The sequence below is a fragment of the Papaver somniferum genome, chromosome 1, assembly GCF_003573695.1.
Source record: "Papaver somniferum cultivar HN1 chromosome 1, ASM357369v1, whole genome shotgun sequence".
Lineage (NCBI taxonomy): Eukaryota > Viridiplantae > Streptophyta > Magnoliopsida > Ranunculales > Papaveraceae > Papaver > Papaver somniferum.
In genome coordinates this window covers 202103930-202125166 of record NC_039358.1, presented here as the reverse complement: position 1 = coordinate 202125166, position 21237 = coordinate 202103930, and the positions used below count along the sequence as shown (strand labels likewise).

Sequence of the window (21237 nt, the reverse complement as noted above, 5' to 3'; positions counted from 1 at the left end):
CGAACTTTATGTAATATAAGAGTATATAAGTTTACAAAGTTCGGTTCTTTTGCAAACTTGAACCTAACAGCTAACCAACCGAACTCTGAGTTCGGTTTATGCGATAAAATTGTGAAGTTAGCGAACTTAACAAACAAACAAAATGTGAAGTTCCAGCGTCTTTTGGCTAAGTTTGGTTACTTTGTAGTTTTAAAAGTTTTTGCGAACAAACCGAACTCTATTGGCTAAGTTCGGTTATTTTGGAACTCAACATAGTGGCCACAACAACACAGTTCGGTTAGACTGGATTTGTTTTTTTTTTCGGTTCTAAGGGTGGAGTTTGGTTACTTTGTAGTTTTAATTTTTTTTGCGAAACAACCTAATAGAGAGTTCGGTGACTTAGTTTTAAATCCAATAGAACCAAATTGTTCTTCGTATTCTTCATTTTCAAGAAGTTCGTTTAGTAAACTAGGGTTTTTTGGAAAATCGGCCTAACCGAACATGGCTCTGTAACTCCTATTAAAACCCTATTTTGATGATTTCTATTCGATTGAATCAATCAAAATCAAATTAAAGTGAAGGGTTTGTTGGAAAATACCTCAGGAGTGGTCCCATGGCAGAATTAGGTTGTGGCTGGCGTCTTTTATACTCGATAAAATTATTATGTAACAGAACTTAATTGTGATTGCATTGATGCTGTTACATTTCTTAAATAGGCGGTGGTGGTGGGAGGAGGTGGTGGTGGTAATCGGTGGTTGGTGGTGGTGATAATCGGAGGTGGTGGTGGTAATCGGCGGTGGTGGGCGGTGGTGGTGGTGGTGGTAATCGGTTGGTGGTGGTGATAATCGGAGGTGGTGGTGGTGGTAATCGGCGGTGGTGGGAGGTGGTGGTGGGAGGAGGTGGTGGTTAGGTTGGTTTTAAATTAAATTAGGTTAAGGTAGGTTAGTCATTTCAACGTTTTAGGACACCCCTTATCACTGTAGGGAAGGTGGCCTAATAAAACCATGGTCCCCTCAAAAAAAACCATGGTCCTTAAAAAATCATTCTAAAAAAATCTGGTTTAGAATTCTGGCCCAGTAAGTTCCTGGTTCTATATCCTTGTTACGTTGTACAAATCTAGTTTTACTTACTGAAGAAGAGGTAATAAGACCTGATTTAGAGGTTATTGAGTTTAATAGTATTACTTCTATCGAAGTTGAAGTTCTGGAATCTGATTTTACTGAAGAAGAGGTTTTGCATGCCATAAGAGATTTAGGCAATGACAAGGCCCCAGAACCAGATGGTTTCCCTATTATGTTCTTTCAGAAGTGTTGGCATTTCATAAAAGAAGATGGCATGGGTACCGTGAATGAATTTAACACCTCAGGTACTATTAATTCTAAACACAATTCTACTTTCATCACTCTTGTACCAAAAAAGGATCATATTGAGACTATAAGAGACTGTAGACCTATTTTCCTACTAACTAGTGTCTACAAGATCATTGCAAATTTTTTGGCTACTAGGCTTAAACTTGTTATGGACAAGCTTATATCTCCGGTGCAGTTTGCATATATTGAAGGTAGGCAAATCATTGACGATACTTTGATAGCAAATGAATTGGTAGATTCAAGACTTAGGTATGGAAATGCTGGAATTGTATGCAAAATTGATCTTGAGAAAGCTTTTGATAGAATTAATTGGAGATATCTGGATTTGTGTTAAGTCAAATGGTTTTCAACAGGAAATGGTGTCTGGTTGAGGTTTTGTTACTATACTTCATCTTTTTCTGTGCTTATTAATGGATCCTCCTTCGGTTATTTCACTAGTTCAAGAGGCGTCAGACAAGGATGTCCAGTCTCTTCTCTCCTGTTTAACATTGCAATAGAGGGTTTTTCCAGATACATGGATAGAGCTGCAAATGAAAACTTATTCAGTGGCTTCTCTGTTTCCCTTCTAGTATCACTGTTAACATTATGCAGATGATACTATTTTTTTTGTAGATCATAATAAAGAGGAGTTACATAATTTGTTTTCAGCTTTACACTGTTTTGAATACATTGCTGGTTAAGGTTAATACTTCTAAAACCAGACTTACAACAGTTGGTGATGTGCCGGAATTATCAACTTGGGCTACTGAATTTGGTTGTTCTACTGATGTCTTACCTTTCATGTACTTGGGAATGCCGCTTGGAGCAAAGTCCGGTGCAAAAGTAATTTGGGATCCGATTATTGAGAAGTTTGATACTCGTTTATCTATATGGAGAAGAATAAATCTTTCCAAGGGAGATAAACTTGCGCTTTTAAAATGCATTTTGTCTTCCTTACCTACTTATTATTTCTCTCTATTTAAGTCACCTATTTCTGTCATTAAAATGCTTGAGAAAAAGATGCGAAATTTTTCGTGGCAGTATAAGGATGGTGCAAAAACTTCACATTTGGTTAACTGGAATTTGGTCCTTGCTACAAAAGGAAGAGGTGGATTGGGTATTTGTAATCTTCGCTTAATGAATCTGGCCATGTTAGCTAAATGGGGTTGGAGGTTTGGTGTCGAGAAAAACAAACTTTGGTACAAGATTATAGTAGATAAATACGGTGCTGACTTCTCTCACTGGATACCTGGAAAAGTTTCCCAAACTTATGGAGTATCTTGCTGGCGAGTTATTGCTGATGCTGCGAGATTAATTGGTGAAAACACTACTCCTTTTTTTGCATACATGGAGGGAGATTACTTTTTGGAATGATATCTTGTGTGGACAGATTCCATTATCTCTGGTCTCTCCTAATCTTTACAAGGTGTGTAGAGATAAAAATGTGAAAGTTGCGAGCATGATCTCAAATGAGGATGGCTGGAAATTTGATTTCAGAGGGGCACTTAGTAGCGCAGAAGTTGATGAATATGCTTATCTTCTAACAGTTATTGGGGATACACCACCTGCCCTAGATGGCTTGCCAGATACTAGGAGATGGGATTTACATTCTTCAGGCGTGTTTTCGGTTAGTACACTTTACACTAAATTGGTGGAAACGACTGGAATAGATAATTTTCCATTTCGCTTCATCTGGAAATCTACTATCCCTCCAAAGATTAACTTCTTTGTCTGGAGTCTGGTTCATGGTAAGTTAAATATGAAGGACGTATTTATGCGCAAGGGAATTGATCTTGGTACATCATGCACTCTATGTGGTGACAATCCATAGACGCAAGATCACCTGTTTTTACATTGTAGGGTTGATTTTAGGGTATGGTCAACTCTATTGCCTAGTTCATGTTGTTCTTAGGTCACTCCAAGGACTGTAATGTCGTTGGCTTGCTGCTGGCATAATACAAGCTTCTCTACTAATGGGAACTATATTTGGAGTTTAACCCCTGTGGCTATTTTTTGGTGTTTATGGAAGGAGCGCAACAGTCGCATTTTTGAGGCCGAGCACACTTTCAAGACAGATAATGATCTAGGAAATGAGGCTAAAACCTTAATTTTTCTTTGGCTACTGCAGCTGGGAGAAGAGTTCACGTGAACTTCTCTAGTTCAGTGATTCATGTAAAGAAAATTGGGTAACACAAGTTTTGGTTTCTCACACAACAGTGTGAAGGTTGATGATTTTATTATGTATATATACTGATTGTTGTTACATAACAAGAGTAAAGATCCTAATACTATAAATATATCAAAGGAATTAAATATAATTACAACATATTCTTAATCACATATAATCTTCTCTGCATGCATTGATCTTCTTTCCATATTCTTCTTTGCATGACATCAATCACATATTATCTTGCATGTACTAATCTTCCTTCTATGTTTAGATTGCATGTACTAATCTTCTTTCCATGTTTAGATCATTGAGTAATGGTAGTGATTGATATTATCTTTCTTTCTGTAAATATGTATACGTGAACAAATTTATCAAGGGACTGATAAAACTAATACCCCCCTCAAGTTGGAGCGGGAGAACTTGAATGGACGCCCAACTTGCCAACCAGCCGCCCAAATTGTTGTGCTCCTAGTGGCTTGGTGAAAACGTCAGCGAGTTGATCAGAAGATGGGAGATATTTTGGAAAAATCAACCCGTTCAGTAACTGCTCACGAATAAAGTAACATTCAATTTCTATGTGTTTCGTACGTTCGTGGAAAACATGATTTTGGGAAATGTGAATTGCATCTTGATTATCATAGGAGATGGTGATAGGTAAAGGACAAGTAATATGCAAGTCCTTGAAAAGATAACGTAACCATTGAAGTTCAGCCGTAAGATTAGTCATGGCACGATATTCAGCTTCAGCAGAAGAGCGAGCAACAGTGGGTTGTTTCTTTGATTTCCATGAAATAGGACTAGAACCTATGGAAACAAAATATCCTGTAGTAGATCGTCTAGTAGTTGGACATCCTGCCCAATCCGAATCAGTGTATCCATGTAATGAGAGTACACTAGAAGAAGAGAGAAAAATACCATGTCCAATTGTACCTTTGAGATAACGAAGGACACCGTGAGCAGCATCAAGATGAGTTGTAGGTGGATGCTGCATAAATTGACTTAAGTAATTGACCGCGTATGTAATATCAGGACGAGTGACAGTGAGATATAAAAGGCGACCAATTAGACGACGAAAAGAGCTTGGATCAGTTAAAGCTTTTCCATCTGTAGGGAGCAATTTAATATGCGTGTCCATGGGAAAAGATGAAACACGAGCTCCAGTAAGACCCGAGTCTTTTAGAATATCTAGGACATATTTTCTTTGACAGAGAAAAATACCTTTAGGAGATCGAGAGACTTCAATTCCTAAGAAATATTGTAAGCGGCCTAGATCCTTAATGGAAAAATGAGAGGCAAGACGTGATTTAAAAGAACAAATGAAGTTATCATCTGTGCCAGTGATGATGATATCGTGAACATAGACAAGAACGAAAATAGAGGTAGAACCCCGATGATATGTGAAGAGAGAATTATCACATAAAGATTTTGTAAAACCTTCAGCTAACAAAACCGAAGAAAGTTTGGCAAATCATTGCCTAGAGGATTGTTTAAGGACATAAAGAGATTTATTAAGGCGAAAAACTTTAGACTCACCTTTGCGAGCTAAACCAGGAGGTATTTTCATGTAAATTTCTTCATCCAAATCGCCTTGAAGAAATGCATTGTTGACATCCAACTGATGAAGAGATCAACCTTTGATTGCTGCAATTGACAATAAAACACGAACAATGACAAGCTTAGCGACAGGTGCAAAAGTATCATAATAATCAATACCTTGTTGTTGAGTGTAACCCTTTGCAACAAGTCGAGCCTTGTAACGTTCAATGGTGCCATCAGAATTAAACTTGATTTTGAAGACCCACTTGCATCCAATTGCCGTCTTACCAGGTGGTAAATCAACCTCAACCCAAGTATTATTTGCTTGTAAAGCAAGGATTTCTTTGGCCATAGCTGCGCGCCATTTAGGACATTGAATGGCTTGGGAAAAGGATTTTGGTTCAGCTGTGAGGACAATAGCAGCCAAAAAATCTTTTTGAGTTGGATTGAAAGTATCAAATGATAGATAATCAGTCATGGGGTGGACTGATGTAGAGGGACAGCTTGTTGCAGCACAATGATAGTCCTTCAAGTATCCAGGAGGATTCTTGGAACGAATTGGCCTAGGATTCACAACTGGTGTTGGCAGCACAGAAGAGTTTGAAGTCTCAGAAGGATGCGACGAGATTACAGTACGTGAAGAATCAATACGTAATGATGATGGTGCATGAGATACCACAACTGGTGTGACAGAAGTGTCTGTTGAACTTTGTTTAGAAAACTCGTCAGAGTTAGGAAAAACACGTGGAGCTGATGATGTAGTGGAGGGGTCCAGAGTGGAAGAACCACGTGGAGTTGGAGATACGGTAGAGGACTCCTGAGTGTGGGAACCAATTGGAGCCGTAGAGATTGGATGAGGTGGAATTCCAGAATGAGAGAAATCTTGAGTTTCAGGATTGGTAGGTCTGGGAACTGATAGACGTGAACTGTCAGGGGAGAATACATGCGAAGATGGAGATGAAAAAATTGGATCAAAATCAATGTACTCAGATTGTTGAACAGGTACAGAAAAGATGGGATTGAGTTTGTTCACAACATCATGAAAAGGAAAATTATTCTCATGAAATACAACTTCTCTGGACGTGTATATGGATTTTGATTCTAGATCATAAATAGAGTATCCCTTTTGACCATAAGGATAACCAATGAGATGCCAGTCTTGGCACGTTGATCGAATTTGTGAGAAATTCGAGTGTTTCTTGCAAAACAAAGACAACCAATTACACGCAAGGATGAATAATCTGGCTGTTTATGCAGGAGCATTTCATGTGGAGTCTTATGAGACAACACAGGAGTTGGTAACTTGTTGATAATATAAGTAGCAGCAAGTCTTATGAGACAACATAGGAGTCTTATGACTCTCAAGTAAAAACCCCTTCCTAATCAAAAACAAACTCTAACAAGAAACTTCTAGACAATTCTCACGTAAACAAATTCTTAAAACAGGTAATACTTGTAACCCAAGTAAACTTCTAAAAACCGTACCATGGATCAACAACTCTTGTTGATCCATTCACATTGTATCAACTGTAACTGTTCATGCAACGACATTCTATCAACTCCCATAGTTGATCCATACTATTGGATCAACAACACTTGTTTATCCATCTGTCTTCTTCATAGTATCTTGGTTTATTCTTCAACAATATTGGACTCTACTAACTCAATTTGATTACCTAATCATGATTGCATGCCACTTTCTTGAAAATAAAAAATCATAATCATTTTTAATTTTCTTACAATTTGTTGGTGTCGCTAGATATTTCTTGAAAATAGAAAATCACAATCATTTTTAATTTTCTAAGAATTTGTTGGTGTCCCTAGATAATTCTGGATATTTAACTTCATAGGTTACTTGAATGGCAGTTTGAGATTACCTAGTTTCGTTTTCCTTTTTACTGCCGCGTGGTCTGGTATGACTTGGTTGGTGGAGTCAAATGTCACATGGTTTATTTTTCACCTTTCCGATGCTACCTCTAAATTTGAGCTAGGATAACCATTACCGGATTCAATAATTTCGTACAACCTTAATCAAAAAATCAAACACAGATTCGAAGTTAAAAAGAGAAGAACTCCTTTGATTTTCAAGTGCTATTTGAAGTTAAAAAGAGAAGAACTCCTTTCGTTTTCAAGAAACCTATTTTGAGGCATACTAGATTTTTTTGAGGCATATTAGATAATGTCAAAATAGGGTCACTAAATAAAAAACAACATCAACCCTCATCCACCATTTTTGATAATGGCATAACTACCCTTACATAATTAGTGTAAATGATTATGATTAGAATTGATTAATTATGAATTTTAAGGATTGATTAAACATTAAATTATTTGTGGTGAATTAGTAGAAAGATCAAATTTATGTGAGAGAGTTGGGATTTTTGAGAGGAAGAAGAAGAAGTGAAGAAAAAAAGCTTGGGTTTTGACTTTTGAGATTTTAGTGATTAGAAGTGACCAAAATGTGTGATTCAAATCAGAGGTAAACTTCTATCGAGGTCTAATTTCCTTTTATAAGTTGAATCTGCCAAAAAATTGAATTTTAAAACCCAGAGCTGCTGACCAGATGAACAGTTCGGCTGATAACTTTTGAGCCGAACCTCTGTTTTTTTAAAATTATACCTAGGTTCGGTTGATAACTTGTCATCCGAACCTAGGTATAATTTCAAAAAAAAAAACAGAGGTTCAGCTCAAAAGTTATCAGCCGAACTTCACTCAGAAACTGAATCATCCACTAGGTTCGGCTTGGAAAATTGAGGTTCGGCTGGAAAATTGAGGTTCGGCTGGAAAATTGAGGTTCGACTGAAAATATTGTAAAGTCGCATTAGCCGAACATAGTGTTTCTCTAAATCATACACTAAGTTCGGCTCAAAATTGATACTGCAAGATCAGCCGAACTGATCTTCTGAAAACCCTAATTTCATCTTTGAAATCATATTATACCGATCAAACAAAATAAAATCAATCAAAAACAAGATGGGTTTGTTACGCATACATTCTAAAATAGTACATCTAAGAGCAATTGAGATTTGGATTTCGCATTCCAACATCGCTCACTTCGATTCGTGTTTCTTTTGTTTGATTAATTTCTTTATTGAATTGGAGTCCTAGATGTTTAAGTTTAAAGTTTATTTTGATTTTTAATTTTAGGTTTTTGAGGATAAGGGAACTATGATAAATTGAAATTATTTAGGGATATATAGGTAATTACACTACCTTTAGACACCCCTTATAAACCCACCCTAGATAATATAATGGATGAGTATGCGTCAAAAAAAAATGAGTATGCCTCAAAATAGGTTTCATTTTCAATTGCTTTAAATTGAGGTACTCGGCTCTCTTACTGCAAATACAATATTCTAAAAACACTACTTTGGGAATTCCGGCCCAGTAAGTTCCTGGTTCTATCATCCTTGTTAAGCTTAAGCTGTACAAATCTAGTTTTGCTTAGATCGCGGCAGGATCCACTGCTAACTCATTTGCCATCACCAGCACGTATTATAACCCGAGAGTTGGAAGAAGAAACTCCAATCAACCTGAACATTTTAGATGCATGATTAATTGGGATCACACAACCAAACAGACACTCGTGGTAATTCTTTGAACAATGACTACAGCAAAAGAAACCGCGGAGATAAATGGTAGAAACATAACTCGACGAAGAGAAACAAGTAGCAAAACAACACTTCTCAACTTACCATCTCATATTTAGCTGGAATGATTTGTAAGTCACTGACATCCTACAATCATGCAGCATAATCCACATATTTGTCTCACTTTTAGACCACTCGGTCATTTGAATTTTCAAACTCTGATCCCATCCTCCAACTATATAAAAGATAAGATTCCAATGTGATTTTATTACAGGGTAATTTAAGAAACAAACACACCTAGCAGCAACCTATCTAACCAGGCATGCTTAAGGCTCCATATCACAGTCAAAACTGGATGGGATTGGGAGGGATTGTCGTCCAAGGAGACTATTGTGTAGCATATCATCTATTTAATTTCTTCAGATTTATGTACCGGCCCTACTATTAAAACCTCATGTCGCAAAACTCCCATAAATTAAATGACATACCTAAGGTTATAGACAATTACAAACAGCCAGAACCAAGAAAACCTGATAATGTATACAAAATCGTGATATGAGAAAATTAATGCATTTAATGGATTTTTTGAAATGAAGTACTGTCCCAATCCTAATAACTTGCCAATACAATATCCACTGCTTGGGTAATTTTAAGAGTTTCACAGTTGGTTGGTCTTCATAAGCAAAATTAAGATTTAAGAACTCCATATACCTCTCGAATAAAAACATGCATCCCTGGTCGCTAGTTAATTTCTCGACGTCACACATTCATATATCCTCTCAGATGAAGCAACAAAAACCAAAGTTGCAGAAGTAACTCCAATCAACCTGGTGAACTAAATAGAAATCATAAGCAACGTGACCTTGTTTAAGTTAACAGATATTGGGATCGAGACAACACAAATAAAATAGAGTTGAAATTGTTTTACAACAACTTTTCATTCTTGATTCTATTCAGTCTGCATATCTGCAAATTGAGATCAATGTGTCTCTATGAATGACTCCACATCATCAATCTCATTCATAATTGAGATCAATGTGTCTCTATCCACACAAATTGAGATCAATGTGTCTAATCAGTTTATCAACGGTATTGTGGTCGACATTCAATGAGAAGACGTCTAATCTCAATTTGTCAGAATTTGGAAATGAAACAATAAACTCAATTTATATGATAAAGACTGACTGAAGATCTCAAAGCATATATATATATATATATATATATATACTAGATGGAAATCTATATACAGAGAGAGAGAGAGGGAAAAGGGACCTGTTGGTAATGTTGGAATAGATGAGTTGTAGCAAGCAGATCTACTCTTTCTCCATCAAATTTATCATAAGACGCATCCGGACCCCCTTCATCTCTTTGAACGAAATCAACTCTCAGTTCTTCAAGAAAAGTGAGGGACTTCTTAAGATCATAAGGTATTGAATCCTTATTCATCTTATCGCATTCGTAGATAGTCAATTTCTGGAGAGAAGTACATAATCATAAATCTGGAAGAGACGTCAAACCAGCACAATCTTTCAACTGCAATGACCGAATAGAAGTGAATAATCGAAAATTCGGTAGAGACATCAAGACTGGGCACTTTTCTAACCGCAACGATCGAAAAGAAGTGTTGTTGTTGTTGTTTAGATCATCTTCATCATCACGAAAACCTTGAAAATTATCGCACTCGGTAATCTCTAGTTCCCGAAGATTTCGGAGTATTGTGTTGGAGTAGTACGCCCAGCGGTGGAAAATACATCAGATCTGGAGAATCACTTATGGAAATCTCTGTGAGAGAGGTCAGACATCCTTCTTCTCCCCCTCTATAGAATAATGAGTTTACTGCATTATCATTGGTACCCATTAAATACAATGTCTTCAGAGAAGAAAACGTTGTCATCGGTGGTGTGCTTCTCAATCGTTTACAGTTTGTGATTAGCATCCTCTCAAGAGAAGGAAAACAAGAAGAAGAAGAAAAAGGAGGAGCAACCCATTCTTCTAAGTCACGAGTTGAGATAACGTATCAGATGATGTCAGCAAAGTCACGAGTAAAGTGTGAAGAATTATGCGAAGAAGTATGCTATGGGAAGATGAGCGATTGTATATGAGCGAATGTGTCGCATAGTGATCCCGAAAATAATGGGTTTCTGATGCAGATGAGCAGGCTATAGCCTATTTGGAGGCTAAAAATCCAAGTGTCGTAATTTAGATCCTGAGGGGTCCATTTCGATGGGAAACAATCCAAAGAACAGGACAAGGTATTGGTCTTCAGAATTTAGCCAAATTCCATCGTTTAGGGCATCAAACATACGTTTTTGCTATTTTAGGAAAGTTTTTATTTTGTTAATAACTCTTTCGTTAGGAGTCTGTTTGGGCCGCCGTTTCAGGAGAATTGTTTTATTTTATGAGTACTTTCATTATTTTAGGTCGACCAAAATTTGCCAAAAATAGCAAATTAGGGTCTGAGTCGGTTTATGGGGTTTTTTCATCCTTTCTTGACTAGCAAGTTAGGGTTTTTCCCCAAGTCTATAAAAGAGTCCATCATAAATTGTTTAGGGCAACTTTTTTTGGAATATATATCTTCTTTATCAAACTTTGTTCAAGTTTAATCGATTTTTATCTAAAGTTGGGAAACCGAAGTCTAGATATTAATCAACGTTCATAGTCGATATTCCTAGGAATATTTGAAGTCTGAACAACACTTCTCTTTTCTCTAGTTTCTCTAATATCCGCTGCATCAGTTTCTTACCTGTCATCCACTATGTAAAATCCTATATAAAGGAGAGAGATCATTGTTTTTGAGAGGATTCTAGGAGAAGTCTTGGTCAAGAAATAGGGAGAGAGAGAGAAAGTGAATCTAGGTCTCAAGTAGAATTGTTGTAATACTTGAATCTATCTTGTAAACATTCTCAATCTTCAATTAATCAAATAATAATTCATAATGATCACTTAGAAATTGGTTTAGCTTAAGAGAAGTGTAGTTGTAAGAAAACTTACAACTACATTTTTGGCGCTAGAAATCAGCTCTGGATGATAATTCCTGATAGTATATCATAGATTTTAAGGGAAAAAGTGAGATCTAAAAATTTAGAAGTTGTAAGGATTGAATCTGTTGTGGAACAAGGAATGACGACTAGAAGAAGTAACAGAATTGCTGAACGAAGACGAATTACAAATCTTGAGCAAGAAGAAGAAAAAATGGATGAACATGAAAGAACAGAAATTCCAATTGGACCTCAACGAGGACAAGGACAAAATAATGATATAGATTATGATAGAGTGAGTGTCCATACTGCAATGACAGATTCAACAAACGAAAGACAGAGAATTGGGAACGAAGAACCAATTACAGCGAGTGAAGGAAATATGACGATTGCAGAACTTAAGCAAAAATTACTAATTGAAAGAAATAGAGAAGAAGAAGAGAGTGCGAATTTAATCCATCAAAATGATGATTTACGAGAAGAGAATCTTAGATTACAAGAACAAAGGTCAAGGAGTGCTACACGCTCAAGGTCAAGATCCAATAGGAGTTCTTCCCGACAGAGTCAATCTAATCGAAGAAATGATAGGCGAAGGCAACATATGGAAGTCATTGAAGAAAACTCGCAAGAAGGTGAAAATTTTGAAGATCAAAGGGAAAGGAGACATATAGTTGATTTAGCAACTAACCGATATAAACAACCACGCAAACTTCTTCATCGTGCAAATACTAATTTTGAAAGGAAAGAAGAGGATCCAAGGCAATGACAAATGATATTACATGGTAGAGAAATATTGAGAAACGAATATGAACGCGAACGAGAGACTGCACGTGCGAGAAATAGACAGAGAAAAAGGGAAGAATTAGAAGAAAGAGAATTACAAAGCGGATTGTGTCATATTGATAATCGAGCAAGGGGACGCAAGCGTCATCACACTCGATACTCTGTCCACTCTCCTCCATTCATTTCTGATCACCTCTTTCCTCCATAAAATCAAGACAGTGATTTCTATAACATTATTGGCTAGCAATTACCACTTGACACCCCAACTTGTCTAAAAGTAGATGTGTCTTTGTTATTATGTTTGTTCTATTCAATTAACCATAATTAATAATTGTTGAACGTAAAGAGAGATTTCTACTATTGGCTGTGTCAAAATTATTTTTAACTAGTGTCTTTCCCGTGCGTTGCACGGGGTTAAGTTACCTGAATTACTATTTGTGCTGAAAATGTAGAGACGATCTCTCTTATTGTGTCAAAAATGTAATATCTACTTGCATATATATGGCATAGTATTAGCAGCTGAAAATAGCAGCTGGATATTTTAACTGTAGAATTATTGTCTGAGCTTAAAATGTAGAGATCCCACAGTATTAGCATATCTATCTGAATTTGGTACCAGTTAAATGAATGCTACGTAATTCACCACCTCTTTCCCATTAAATACTCAAATTTTAGTTCATTATTGCACTTTTAAAACCTTAGATTTGTGGGGTATTCTTTGCCTAAGATCGTGAAGTTTAATCGGAGACAGTATCTTAATTGCCTTTTGAGTATCCAGTCTCATTCGTTAGTTATAAGGTATTTACTGGTTATATTTGTGCTACATGCATGACTTGTACTGCACTTTTTTATGAAAGAATGAACAGATGCATTCGAGCAGTTGTTATACTCTATATTCATACCAAATCCAATGGAAAAAAAATGCAATAATAAAAATAAAAAGCTGCAATATGAAATTGTTAAAATTGTATATATAATTTGAGGCCGAAATACTGGCTCTAAAATATTGATTAATAACTGGCTACAATATTAAATTACTAACTTCGGCCAACATTTTCATTTCGTCATTAGTCTCCTCAGGCTCATCTTCGTTTTAACTTATCTTGACAAAATATAGGATTTCTTCATCCCTCTTTTGACCCTCTCCGAAGTGACTGCCATAAGATGAGCTTTCTGCATCAGATGTTTTTGTTGTTTCTGTATTGGAAAAATTAAAAGTAAAACTGTTGAGGATATCGCTAAGGACCCTAACCAGGACATATATGATTATCTATAAGGGTCAACAGAGAAAGTACTGGAATAGGTGAAAGAGAGTACTGACCTGGTACAAATTTGTGAATATTTCCCAGTACACCACATTCTGAGTATATCCTTGTGGTACGACAATCTTTTTTTATCAATTAGAATTTTCAATCCACCTCGGCTAGCCGTTCTTGAGACTGCAACATAGAGTTTTCCATGACAGAAAATTTGGTTGGGAAGGTAGATCCCTACATTGTGGAGGCTCTGACCCTGGCTCTTGTGTATTGTCATGGAGATACATACCTTAATAGGAAATTGCACTCTTCTCAGGATAAAAGGAAAGTGTGTTTCTGTTGGTTGTCTTACTATTCTTGAAATGCAAGCACTCTTACCGCACCACTTCTAGTTACAATCCGAACTTGAATAGTTCTTGCGCAGAACTTGGCAACAATCATTCATTGTACCGTTGAAAAGCCAGCACTTGGATCTATATTTCTTGTAAGCATTACTGGTAAATTAAGCTTCAACCGAAGCAGATGATTAGGTACTCCTGATAGTGTTTGAGCATAAACATATTGATGGTTGTATAATAGTACTCTGCATTCTCGAAATCATACTATAGACCAATTGAATCCTAACTTAGAAAAACGGGTTCTTCACCTGGAAGCATAGACACCACCTAATCATTTATTTGGTCGACAGTGTCATTCTTTGGTAATAAGATACATCTGCTGCACAAATCTTAGAAGTAATTTAGATTCTATATTTGTCGACATTAGCATCGCGACTGAAATCTTCTGGGCATCGTTTTGAACACACTCCACAGGGTCCATGAAGGATGTAGTTGACAACAGCTTTGTATCCATCGGGATCCTTCGATTTCCTTGTAGGTACCTTAGATAATTCTACTAATACCGGACCGAGTTTCATATTTATCGTTCTTTTTCAGAAACAACGGAATGCGGGCATGTGGTAAGACTCTCTTTTGAAATTCAACAGGTAAAAGGGACGTAGAAACCAAAATTTTAGATTAGAACCAAACTAAACAACACTGTATATAGACAAAAATACAAATAGACAGATAAAAACTAAACACGGTATTTAGAAAAACTAAAATACATAGACAATACCTCCTTTCACTTTTACAAAATGTTTTTTTGCTCGGAGAACCTCCATAAAATGCTTTAGTTTCATCTTAAATGCTCTAGCAACAATATCCGGCCTATCCTCGGTCGCTGACCTGGTATCAAATCTATATCCATCGAAATTTCCCTCCATTTGGAATTGCTAACCTTCAACTTGTCGCTGTTGTAGCCTAAATGCGTAAAATTCTCTCATAGTAAGTTGTTAGCCGTTTTCTTAACACTCATTCCTGTTTTCACGTTTCTATATGCAGTTTCCAGTGTATAACCATCCTCACCATAGGGGAATATAACGTGGGTGTATCTCTTTGTTTCTAGTGTTACCATTTTTCTCGTGCTCAATTGTAGTGTCTCTGTGCACAGCATCAAACGCAGGGGTTTACTCTATTAAAGACGCCACTTCAGAAATCGTTGGTAAGTTGTACTTCCTAGCATCGCTCTGCTGCAATGATTCTTACTCGCAATTCAACCGCAGGTTGCCAATCAGAGTCTTGTTGAAGTAAAAGCAACATAGAGTTGAATGCTCTGATATTTTTCCTAAACTTATTTGACCGGTGTACAACATTAAAATCTAACAACCTCATCAGATCATCTGGACAATCTTTAATAAGAGCAACATATGCTAGGCTAGCTTGGATCAGATGAATCGTAAGCAGGACTCACAATTAACTACACTCCCAGAATTTTTATTCCTCTCTTGATTCCAAACTACTGCACCATAGTATTGGCATGCTCAACATTAGGGTCGTCGAACATCTCATCTTCTACTGAGATGCTATCTGAGCTGGATCCCAATGGTAGTCACTCGTCCCTCACAGATGCTTGTTTGCAGCCCTTTTAGTATATTTACCTTCCATCTTGACCAATATCTATGATTTAAAAAAACAGCACTTGTTAGACGATCAGTAAACCACACTTGTTAGACGATCAAGAACAGCTTGTTTCTTAATATGTAGACGACCAAGAACAGATGTGTTTTTAATATCCATTGATATATATTGTTTTCGAAAAATAAATACTTCGAGATGATCCTGATGAACTGAATTAATTTACTAATAGTTACCTTGATTAATAGCTAATAGATGCCATCAGAGTGGTGATTATTGCTTTACAGTGATTGCCGAAAAGTAATCCTCAATATTAAGCAAAGCCAGAAAAGAAACCCAATATTAATTACAATAAAGTACAATAAAGATACCATATCATGCCATTTCATAAAATGTGATCGAGTAACTACAGATCCAAAAAGAACACGTAATATATGATCGACCGGTTAGATTTATAAGCAAAGCCAGAAAAGAAACCCAAGTTTGGATCTATAAACAAACTTGGCTGATAGATGATCGATGCAAATAGCGATTATGAGAGGCTTCATCTGCTGTCAGCGATGGCGTTGGCGCTATATGTTGGTGTTTTTTCACCATTTTTCTTTAGAGTTTTAGTAGGATTTACCACGTAATAGGGATTTGGTGTTATCAGAGATTTAGTAGATTTAGTATTAGGAGGAAGAGCAGAGGGAAGGGAGGAGTGATAGGTTATGTTTTGTATTATCATAGGTTGGTAACCCTCGATTTCTATTGGTAGGGGACCAGGAGCTTTAGAATTCAAGCTTTTGACCTAACTTTCATTCTGGAGCCAGTATTTCGGCCTCAAATTATATATATAATATTTGTTGGTAAAAGATAAAAATTTACTACACCCTGGCCTTATTCTTTGCGTTCTATTACATCAAATGAAGGGTTACAACTTATAACTTATTTGTAGCCCATGTCTTAACTTAAGCACGATAAACTTATCCTAATCTTTATTTTATTTTTCCTCAAGTGAGGTTTTACCTCTAGAATCTGTTCGCTGCCACGTAGACAAGATTCTTTCCGAGTACGCAAACAGAGCCACCGGAGCCTCCATCAGTAATCTTTGCTCCAAACAGAGTTCCATTTTCAGATTTAGACACTTTACAATGTTGCATTTCCAGCACCAATTTTCTTTGAATCTGTTCGTTCCATCAGATCCAAGTCCATAAACATTATGATGCACCTGAGAACAAAATAGATACAAATTAGCAATTTTGTCAGGCTATTTCTTGTGCTTGAAAATCCTTACTTGGTAATACAATACCCACTGCTTGCAGAATTTCAAGAGCAAAATTAAGAAGCATGCCTGATTGCTTGTTGATTCCTCGCCATCGATCCAACCAACCTGGTGGACCAATAAAATTCATAAGCAAAGTAACCTTGTTTGCATACAACCAAGGGAAGACGAATTAAATCTCAGTTAATTAGAATTTGGAAATGAAAGATCCAAAGAAACGCAATTTATATGGCAAAGACTACTTACTAACGCATACAAACAAGATGGCATTTTATATAAAGACAAAGAGAGGGAGAGAAAAGGGACCTGTTGGTAATTCTACTTCTTCTTCTCCATCAAATTAGTTAACTCAAATGGAAAAGAGACATCCGGAACACCCTCGTCTCTTTGGATGAAATCAACTTGGAGTACATCAAGAAACGTGAGGGACTTCTTAAGATCATAGGGTATTGACTCCTTATTCTTCAGTTTGTCGCATTTCCAGATTGTTAATTTCCGGAGAGAAGTACATAATCGTAAATCCGGTAGAGATGTTAAAGCAGGACAATCTTGTAGACAGAGTGAAAGAATAGAAGTACATAATTGCAAATCCGGTAGAGATGTTAAAGCATGACAATCTTCTAACCACAGTGAACGAATAGAAGTACATAATTGCAAATCCGGTAGAGATGTTAAAGCAGGACAATTTTGTAGACACAGTGAACGAATAGAACTCTTGTCGTTGTTGTTTGGATTATCACCATCATCACGAAAACCTTGAAAATTTGAGCAATCCGTAATTTCAAGGGACCGAAGATTCGGAGTACCGCGTTGGAGTAGTGCGCCCAATGGTGGTATGATTTTCAATCGTTTACAGTTTGTGATTTCCATCGTCTCAAGAGAAGGAAAACAAGAAGAAGAAGAAAGAGGAGGAGCAACCCATTCTTCTAAGTTTTCCAATTCGATACTCAAATCAACTAAGGAAGGGAATAATGAGGATCTCTTTGCAGTATCACTACTACTGCTTTCTTCTTCTTCTCTGTTTTCTTGTTGATAATAGAATTCTTCACCCAGACACTTGATTGATTTCATTCTGAAGATCCCAAGATACCTAAGAAATTGGAGCATGCCCAGAGCTGGAAGCTGCTCACAATTATTGATATCTCTCATAATTATTTTCACCAAATTCGGAAGGAAGTTAGATAATGAACACCCCATCATCCACTTTGGAAGGTTTAAACCTGAGAATCTATATATATGCAAATGCTTCAAATTTGAGTGAGGCTGGAGACCCTCCAACACCGCAGTATCTTTTACACTTCTACTACTCCGTACTTGGTCATCATCACCACCTGTGGAACCCCATTCCAGATGTAATTCTCGAAGATGTTGCTTGTCCTTTAACTTTGCTGTTTCTCCATCTTCTATTCCACCTCTCACATTTTCAAGTTTTCTGATCTCTAACACCCGAAGGGAGTTTAAGCCTGCTAACTCTTCAATGCCTCCGTAACTCTTATTACTGGGACTTTCACAGATCTCATTTTCATTTCTAGCATTGTAATTCAATGTTTCAAGGCAAGTGAGCCTTTCTATACCTCTAGGCATTACATCATCTTTTCCAGGGTGAGCAAAAATTCTCAATTTCGGCCAATTCTTAATTTCCTTTGGAAGTTCACACTTCCATCCTAGTTTGACTATCTCCAAATTGCAGAGGTTGCTAATGCATGATTCAGGCAATTCTTGGATGGAAGTACCACGCAAATCAAGACACCTCAATCGTGTCAGTGCTCCCAGCTCTCTAGGTAAGCCATCTAAATTCTCACAACCACTGAACTTCAACGTTCTTAGATTGCTGATACAAATAATTGAATCCGGTAACTTTGATATTTTTGTACCTGAAAGATCAAGGAAACTCAGATGTTCCAAGGACCCAATGTTTTCTGATATGGATTTAATATCCGACCTCGAGATATCAAGATGCCTCAAACTCTTCAAAGATCCAATCTTATTTAGAAGACAGCTAGGAACGTTTTTGCATCCACGAAGTATGAGTATTTGCAGATTGTAAGAATGATTTAAAGATACCTCAGGAGATAAATACATGTGTGAGAGGTCAAGGTACCTCAGATGCTTCAGCTTAGAAATTGAAGAAGCAGAACATAGCTTGCAAGACATACTGCTAGACGAGAGTGAGCATGTTTCCCTATCCCAGCCACCGAGAGGACATAGTACGCGTAAACGCCTACATTGAAAGAAAGAATTGGTATACGGAATATTCTTTGGTTCAAGAGCAACAATTGTACGCAGTTTCACAGCATTTGATAATACTGTAGGAGATGCCAAACTCTGTCCATCAATTAGCAGTTGTAAGCGTCGAACTTCTGAAACATCTTCCTTGTCATCTCTTACCTTGGCAATTCTAAATTCATTACGATCTAGAACACTCGTTGCAAGATCATGCACCAAATCATGCATCTTACATCCCCAAATGTCACCCGACTCTTGATCCTTCTGCACATCCTGGAAGAACGAACTCCACACCAAATACTCAAAATATTCATTACCAATATCTTCAAGAGATATACTTTCTCCTCCACTTGATGACAAAAGGAATCCTTCTGCCATCCATAATCGAATTAACATTTCTCTTTCTATTTCCCAGTCTTTCGGGAAAATACAGCAGTATGAAAAACATTGTTTCAGAGGAGGCGATAAATTATCATAGCTCAGTTTTAATATTGAAATGACTTTTTCATGTTCAGTTGTACCTCGCATACGATCAGCGATGTCGTCTACGATTGACTGCCAATAGCTTTCATCTCTTCTTGAACCCAATAAACTTCCAAGTGAATTCGCCACAAGGGGTAAGCCATCACATTTCCTTGCTATCTCAGTTCCAATATCTGTCATTTTCTTTGTCAGCACTGCTCCACCTTGGGACAATACTTTCTTCTTGATAATGGACCAACAAACATCATCCGGTAATTTGTTCAAAGAGTAATATGTACCCCCAGCAGCGGATGCAACATTCTGGCTTCGTGTAGTGACTAATATTTTGCTGCCCAAGCCGCCACAAACAAGATAACTTTTCAGTTTATCCCAATCTCCGACATCCTCATTCCACACGTCGTCGAGCACTAGAAAATATTTCTTACCAAGCAAATTTTCCTTGACTTGTTTTGCCAATACGTCGACATTGGATGGATCCTCACATTTTCGTCCAGTGATGGACTCGATGATATCTCTTAAAATCTTAAAGATGTCAAAAGGATCAGAGACACAAACCCACGCTCTTGGCTCAAAGTTTCTCACCATGGAGTCATCTTTATAGACCATTTGAGCTACTGTAGTCTTACCCAGACCCCCCATACCCACAATAGATAAAGTGGATACGTTGTGCTGTTGGGTAGAAATCTCCAATGATGATGACGGCACAGATGGCGACGGCTTCTCGATCAATAAGTAAATTATGTATGATTTTGCACCTTCCCTTCCTAGAAGTAACGAATCATCTACATCCGATGTAGTCAACCGGTTGCGTTTTTTTATAAGCTCCTTATTCTGATTTTCTTGTGCACTTCCGGTATTTTGGAAGCGAAACCTTTCACTGTTTTTGTGAATTTCATCCAACTTTTGATTGATGGCTCGAATATTACGGGCCATCTTGAAACGAAAAAAAAGTGGGTTGGAGGATGAAACAAGAGCTTGTACCCTGTGCTTATTAGAACGCATGGTTTCGTAAATGAACTCATCCATAACGTCGTCTGCATCATAAACAACATCTTTCAGCCTTCTCAACCAAAGTCTCACAGCCTCATCATTCACCTGCCTCCTCTCGGCATCAGACATTAGAGCTTGAATTGACTCTAAGGTTTCCTTGAGCTTTCTCAAGTCGTCTTTGACACCCCATGACGAAGAAATCTGTTGAGCAATAACAGGTAGTACCTTGTTAATGATTTCAGTGACCCCGTTAACAAGAATTCCTTCCGCGGCCATTATGAGAAATTTCAAGCAGATGGAAAAACAATGAAGAAGAAATGAATGAAGATGATAGTGTTTCTTGAGAGAAATTTGAAAGTGTGGAGAGCAGAACTATGAATGTGGAATAAAATGAGTCTTCGATGGCTACTCTGTCCACTCTCCTCCACTCATTTGTGATCACCTCTTTCCTCCATAAAAGCATACAGTGATTTCTATAACATTATTGGCTAGCCGGTGCCAGTATACCCCAGCAATTACTACTTGACACCCCAACTTTTCTAAAAGTAGATGAGTCTTTGTTACGTCGGTTACATTCAATTGACCAAAATGAATAATTGTGGAACGTAAAGTCAGAGATTTCTACTATTTCCTGTGTGCCTGTGTCAAAATTATTTCTACTATTTGTTGGCATAAAAA

The 21237-nt window shown here is 37.2% G+C and overlaps 1 protein-coding gene and 1 long non-coding RNA gene across 5 annotated transcripts; both read right to left on the bottom strand.

The window, feature by feature from the left end:
- Positions 1–9180: 9180 nt before the first annotated feature.
- On the bottom strand, positions 9181–10416 carry LOC113335362. The gene is made up of 2 exons (XR_003353298.1): positions 9897–10416; positions 9181–9451 (listed from the first exon to the last, which is right to left on the bottom strand). It is a non-coding gene; the product is annotated as an uncharacterized LOC113335362 (long non-coding RNA).
- Positions 10417–16437: 6021 nt separating this feature from the next.
- On the bottom strand, positions 16438–20990 carry LOC113312364 (disease resistance protein RGA2-like). 4 transcript variants are annotated; one of them, XR_003341671.1, is made up of 3 exons: positions 17167–20990; positions 16888–16968; positions 16438–16806 (listed from the first exon to the last, which is right to left on the bottom strand). XR_003341671.1 is itself a non-coding variant. In XM_026561123.1 (2 exons), the coding sequence occupies exon 1, from the start codon at positions 20833–20835 to the stop codon at positions 17179–17181; it is 3657 nt and encodes a 1218-aa protein (XP_026416908.1). In that variant the 5' UTR covers positions 20836–20990; the 3' UTR covers positions 16438–16968; positions 17167–17178. The 4 variants fall into 4 exon arrangements, 1 of the variants encoding a protein (XP_026416908.1); XR_003341670.1 differs by having other exon boundaries at positions 16892–16968; XR_003341669.1 differs by having other exon boundaries at positions 16930–16968.
- Between the last annotated feature and the right edge of the window lie 247 nt (positions 20991–21237).

Bases quoted from the DNA above. Each gene is read 5' to 3' on its own strand.
- LOC113312364 (XM_026561123.1), bottom strand. From the start codon at position 20,835: ATGGCCGCGGAAGGAATTCTTGTTAACGGGGTCACTGAAATCATTAAC.